Genomic DNA, 6913 nt, shown 5'->3' on the forward strand with positions numbered 1-6913 from the left:
ATAGCTTTCTAAAAAGTCGCAATTTGATTTTAAAAATTGTATTAGACATTAATACTATACCTTTTTATAAGTTGAAAGTTAAAAAAAAATAACTTATGCACTTATCCAAACGGACCCTAAGGGTAGCCAATATTGGAATTAAACAACATGGTTACGCAAGAAAACTCCAATTGGTTTAGGAGAGTGGTGCATGCTAGTGGTTTATTGTTAATGGTTTTTTAAAGCGGTTTATATTAGTGTTAGCGGTTTAAGCAAGCGGTTTAGGCCAGTGGTTTTTGTTAGTGGTATTTGAAATTGGTTTTCTTAAGGGGTTTGTGCAAATTGTTTTCTTAAGGGGTTAGTGCAAATTGCTAACTTACGTAGAAGACAAGTGCTAATAGATTAAGAAATCTCCTATTGATTTCCAGCAGTCCCGCTGGGGCCTGCGCCTTGTGGACAACTACGCCTGGTGTGACCTGGCTGCCTGCAGAGGCCACATCTCTTTGGCCGGTTCGGATCTGCTTCATCCATGTTGGTGCGGATTCTTGTGGATCTAGGACGACCCTCCCGCGCACGCCTCATATTCGGATCCGGTATAACGGTTGGCCCTGCATAAGGTGGCCAGAAACCCTCTGTAATGGGTGGTGTAAATCCCATCTGATAGACACCGAAAACGGAACTCAGGCGATAGACCTCGTGGACGTAGGGCTGCCATGTAAGTCGTGAATAAGCACAACATGCCAGTGCGTGTGGACAGGGAAAATGAAGTGCTTGGAAGTATCCACAATCACAAGTCTTAGAACCTAACGAGACCCTGTACGTACCAAGGGAGAATGAACCTGTCGGAGTCGTCTCAGCAACGGTGTATTCCGAGTTATCCCTGTCGTAAACAGTCACCGTGAAGCACCTGGCTGTCTTCAGGTTGGCCTCGATACACTTTACTAGGTATTGACTGAATTGTTGTCCAGTACCCATCTGAGCCTCGGCCTCCCTTCCCTTACGGACAAATAGCTCAGCTAGCCTTCCGTATGTGGCCTTCACCAGCGAGCAAACAGGGAGGTTTCTTACCCCCTTCAGGATTGAGTTGACACATTCAGAAATATTGGTCGTCATGTGCCCGAATCTCCGACCCGCATCACAGTACTGTGTCCACAACGAATACTCGATTCGGTTCGCCCAGTCACACATTGCCGGATTCTCAGAGCGCAGAATGTCAAACCAGTAGTCGAACTCCACTTCAGTCTTCGCATATGCGGCGTTAACAAGAAGCCTCCGGGCATCTTTTCCCTTGAACGTCAATGCAAAGTTCGATGCAACGTGTCGAATGCAGAACGCCCGGTACGCAGCTGGGGGTAGCCATCCCCCATCCGGAGCCTCGAGTGCTGCCTTTATGCCATTATGCCTATCTGAAATAACTAACAGACCCGGCTGAGGTGTCACGTGCTCACGGAGGTAGGAAAGAAAGAAAGACCATGACTCAGCATTCTCACCCTCGACTAGTGCAAATGCCACGGGGAGGATGTTCGAGTTTCCGTCCTGTGTAATGGCGACTAGCAGTGTTCCCCCATACTTCCCATATAGATGGGTACCATCAATACTCAGCATCGTAGGTGGTTGTTGGCGTCACGATAATACATAGTGGATCCTTATCAGTGAACTTCACGCCGGATCGAGTTTTTCTCTTAATCGACCCTCTATAATGTACCAACACTAGGAAACTCTCCTCACTAGCCATCTCCCCACTTTGTTCACAGCATCATGAGTTCACAGCATATATATATAGCCCTGGTTCGTGCTATATATATATAATTCGAAATAATTTGTTTCGAATTATCACAACCTAGCCTAGTAATTCGAACTAACTAAACTCGAATTTGTTACTTATAATTCGAAACAATTTGTTTCGAATTATGTTGAAACACAAACTAACCTAGTAATTTTTTGTATTTATATATTTTATATTTAATTATTTAAAAATAAAAGATTTTGTTACCATTTAAAATATTGTGTATTAAAATATTGTCATTTAAAGCATTCAATTATGTACTAGGATATTCTGTATTTATTAGAGTCTATCAATGCTCTTCTTTTAGAGACTTGCTACACATACAAGTCTTTTTGGTATACAAGTCTATACAAGTCAGTCAAAGTCCAACAAAAACAACTCACAATTTAAAGAGTATGTAAATACGGGGAGTGGATTATCTCCAGTAGAAAAAAACTGGATGGTGTCCAGTGTAGGATCTCATCTTTCATTTTTTTTCTCTCTCCTATTTAATTTTGGTCTCACTTATAGAGTTAAAGGTGAGAGATCACACTTTATTCTCTCAAGTGTTAAAAAAAATGGAGAGGATCTATTTCCTGTAAACACGCGCTTCCTCAATTTTGAATAGCACGAAATCAGAAACGGTTCTTTTTCAACGTTTGTATTCCACGTTCTTCCTCCTCATCCATCACCTTCTTCTTCTTCTCCTTCTTCTTTGCATTCCTCATCATTTTTCTTCGCATTCTTTCTTTTTCTTCTTTGCGTTTGTATCCTCATCGTGATTCTTTTTATTGTTATTGTTGCTGCATTTTTGTCCTCCTCCTTTTTCTATTGATTTTGTAACATTATGTATTTTTTTCTTCTTTTGTTCAATTTTTTTTCCAAGAAGAATTATAAGAAAACGAAATAAGATGAGGAAGAAGAAGCAGTAGAAGATGAGGATGAGGAAGGAGAAGAGTTTTGAATTATGCAGAACTTATCAGAATAAAAATATTACCTAAATATCTTCATGTTATACCCAAATATCTTCGTGTTACATCCAAATTTGCTGCAAATATAAAAAAAATGTTTCCTCTATTGTTGCATTTTTTTCTTCTTTTTTTTCCTTATTTCTTTCTTTCTTTTAGTTAAATTAATATAAGTTCATCATTTTCAAGTAATTTTACAGTATTATGTGTTTCTTCTTCTTCTTTGTTTGATTTTTTTGTTTTTATTCTTGTTAATAGAGTAAAACAAAAAGAAACTTGATAAGGTAAAACAAAAAGTAAAAGATGAATAAAAAAAAGAAGATGGTAATGATGATAAAAAAAAAGAAGAAGCATTAAAAGATAAAGAGGAGGAAGAGGAAGAACTTTGAATTATGCAGAACTTATCAGAATAAAAATACACTCAAAATTCTTAAAATACACTCAAATATCTTCGTGTTACACCCAAATTTGCTGCAAATACAGAAAAATATTTCTTTTAATGATGCATTTTTTTCCTTATTTCTTTCTTTCTTTTAGTTAAATTAATGTAAGTTTATCCTCTTCCAAGTAATTTTGCAGCATTATATGTTTCTTTTTCTTCTTTATTTGATATTTTTGTTTTTATTCTTGTTAAGAGAGTAAAACAAGAAAAAACTTGAGAAGGTAAAACAAAAAGGAAAAGATGAATAACAAATAAAGAAGAAAAATATGGTGATGATGATAAAAAAAGAAGCAGTAGAAGATGAGGAGGAGGAAGAGGAAGAGTTTTGAATTATACAAAACTTATCAGAATAAAAATACACCCAAAATTCTTAAAATACATCTAAATATCTCCGTGTTACACCCAAATATCTACGTGTTATACCCAAATTTGCTGCAAATACAGAAAACTATTTTCTCTAATACTACATTTTTTTCTTCTGAATTGAACCACACCTCAGCCACTTGATTGGATTCAAAACAATAAAAGAAGGAGAAAAAATTCCAATGAAAAAAGAAGGAGGAAGAGGAGGAGGAGGAGGAGGAAGAGGTGTTGTTGATGACGACGATAACAAAGAAGAAGGTGCAGTAACGGGAATAATTCCTTCTTTTATATTAACATTTGATTTCCATCTAATATAATCTAATGGTCTATATAAATGTGGCATATGCAATAAGCACATATTTATTGTGCTCATTTTAGACAACCCCAACATGGTAGTTTTTTTTGAAGGAAAATCTATTTGTATTAAACTCTAAATTTCAAAATATCAAGATAGATCCAATTACATATTTCTAAGGGTGTCTCTTCCACCCACATTACATTTGGCTTGGTAAGAGCTACTCTTGCTAGGTAATGGGCTGCTAAATTTTCCTGTTTTCTTACATATAAAATTTTATAAAACCTGATCCTATTCAAAAGGATTTTGCAATTGGAAATAATCACTCCAAAAGAACCTCCAAGTGGGTATTCAGATTTAAGGACCTTCACCGTTTCTATATTATCTCCTTCCAACTCAATATAAAAAATAGCATTGAGTTGCAAATTCCAAACTCAAGAAAAAAGCCATGGCCTCAGCTTCTCTAACTAAAAGAGATGAGGCAATCTCCAGCGTGACAGCTGCTGCAACTACCTTTTCACTATCTCTAATAACTACACCAACTCCTCCTCTTCCTCCATTATTAGTAGTTGCATCAACATTTAATTTAAAGGTGCTTGGCGGGGGAGCACTCCAAAATTCATCACTTTAGCTACCCGGTGGAGGTTCCTAAGGAAACAAAGATCTTTCTGCTATAGAATTTGCTTCAGTAAAGCTTTTTTGGGCTCTCTCCAACAATACTTCTGGTGGGGATTGATCGTTCTCGAACACTAATTTATTTCTCCCATGCCAGAGGCTATGAAGGATGCACAAGAAAAGCCTTTTTTCTTCTCCCCCAATTTTCTTCAAGGTTATGTCAATCCAGTCTAATAGAGGGATTTCTTCCGCTGATTCTGTTCTCAAAGTGAAGGGAGAGATAAACCAAAACCTCCTTGTCCAGTCGCAATCTTTGAAAATGTGAGATTCAGTTTCTTCTTTTTCAAAATATCTGGGACAAATTGAAATGCATCTGACCCCCATTTTATGTAAATTTAATTTTGTAGGTAGTGATCTATGCATGAGCCTCCACATGAAGTTCAAAGTTCTGGGTGGTATTCTCATCTTCCAAAGGTGCTTCCATCGCTGCTTCTCTTCGAGGGTTGGTACGTTACTATGTCCTTATTCTTGGTTGTGCTTCCTTATCAAGTGATAAGCTTTCCTCCCTTCATATTCCCCAATTCTGTTAAATTTCCAGTAAAAATTATCTTCTTGTTCTTGGATATGTAATGGTAGTGTTAGGATTTGATCTGCCTCAAAAGGTAGAAAAATGTTTCTAATTAATTCTTGGTTCCAAGTTCTGTTTTCCTGGTTGATAAGGTTGTCCATTGTGGCTTCCTGATCAAAACTTGCTCTAAGACTCCAATTTTATGGCCGTTTTGATTAGGAAGCCATGGATCTCCCCAAATTATGGTGCTCCTCCCTTTTCCTATCCTCCAAAGTCTGTCTAATTCCAGCACCCATTTTGTGCCCCAGATACTCCTCCAAGTATAACTCTGGTTGTGTCCTTTGTTTGTATGAAGAAAACTTTTTCTTGCAAAGTATTTGGCTTTTAGTATTCTTGTTGTCAGTGAATCAGGTCTCTTCATTAATTTTCAACCTGGCTTGGCTAGCATGGCCTGGTTAAATGCTTCAAAACTTCTAAAGTCCAATCCTCCTTCCTCTTTTGCATTGCTAAGCTTGTTCCAACTTACCCAATGTATTTTTCTTTTTCCCTCCTTGTTGTCCCAATAGAAATTGTTAATCATTCTCTTTAAATAGTTGCAAAGACTCTTAGATAATTGGAAGCATCCCATGATGTAAGAAGGGATAGATTGAACAACTGACTTGATGAGAATTTTTTTTCTCACTTTAGATAGAGTTTTCTCTTTCCATCCTTTTAGCTTCTTCCAGGTTTTCTCTTGAACAAAATAAAAAATCTACTTCTTGGATCTACCGACCATAGTTGGTATTCCCAAGTATTTTGAGTGACTTTTTACTGCCTTTACATTCAGCCAATCTTGGATAAGCATCTGTCTGGTAGGAGGTACATTTCAACTAAAGAAAATCTCTGACTTGTCCAAGTTAATTCTCTGTCCCGAAGCTAATTGGTAGTGTTTAAGAATCTCTATGAGTACTTGAATGCTCTGATCTGTTGTTCTCAAAAAAAGGATACTATCATCCACAAAAAAGAGATGGGTAATTTTTGGTACCTGTCTTGCAAACTTGATCCCCTGTATAGCTTTCCTTTCTTGTGCTCTCCTTAGAAGACCGGAGAACACTTCAACGCACAAGATAAAAAGATAAGGGGATAACGGGTCTCCCTGCCTGATTCCTCTTCCGGAATTAAACTCTTTATATAGATAGCCATTTATCAAAATAGAGAAGGATACTGTGCTTATGCATATCCAAATTAGATCAATCCATCTTTGTGGGAATCCGATAAATCTGAGCACTTCAATGAGAAAATACCACACAATCTGGTCATAGGCCTTCTCCATATCTAACTTCACTCCCATGTATCCCTTGTTGCCCTCCTTTTTTTCATGAAATGAAAGATCTCAAATACTGCTAGACCGTTATCTGTTATAACTCTTCCTGGTGTAAAGACACTTTGGAATTCTCCTATAATGTCTGGCAGGATCAACTTTAGCCTATTTGCAATTGTCTTTGTCACAAGCTTGAAAATAACATTGCATAGAGATATTGGCCTGTAATTCTTTGTGTGGCTTGGGTGTTTGATTTTAGGGATGAGGTAGATAAAGGTTTTGTTCACCTCTGAGGGATCTCCTCCGTGTCCACTTTGTCACATCTTCTCCCACTGTGTTCCACATCTTTTGGTAGAAAAGAGTCGGTAATCCATCAGGCCCTGGTGCCTTTATTGGGTGCATTTGGTTCAAGGCTATCTTGACTTCTTCTTTGGTAAAATCGCTTTGAATTATATCTAATCTCTCTTGTGTTATCCTTCCCCTAACAACCTCAACTGTTTCTTCAATTTTTTCTGTATTTTCAGTAGCAAACAGCCTCTTAAAATAGGTTGTCATCACCTCTTCAATTTTTTCTTCTTCTTCGTAAATTACTCCTTCATCATCTGAAATTTTCTGCAC

At 37.3% G+C, this 6913-nt stretch overlaps 1 protein-coding gene across 1 annotated transcript; it reads right to left on the reverse strand.

Annotated features, from left to right (window-relative positions):
• Nucleotides 394-1584, reverse strand: LOC110263789. Its single transcript, XM_021105575.1, has one exon. It carries the CDS (start codon nt 1582-1584, stop codon nt 394-396), a length of 1191 nt encoding a protein of 396 aa, XP_020961234.1.

Source organism: Arachis ipaensis, chromosome B06 (genome assembly GCF_000816755.2).
Source record: "Arachis ipaensis cultivar K30076 chromosome B06, Araip1.1, whole genome shotgun sequence".
Taxonomy (NCBI): domain Eukaryota; kingdom Viridiplantae; phylum Streptophyta; class Magnoliopsida; order Fabales; family Fabaceae; genus Arachis; species Arachis ipaensis.

Bases quoted from the DNA above. Each gene is read 5' to 3' on its own strand.
- LOC110263789 (XM_021105575.1), bottom strand. From the start codon at position 1,584: ATGCTGAGTATTGATGGTACCCATCTATATGGGAAGTATGGGGGAACA.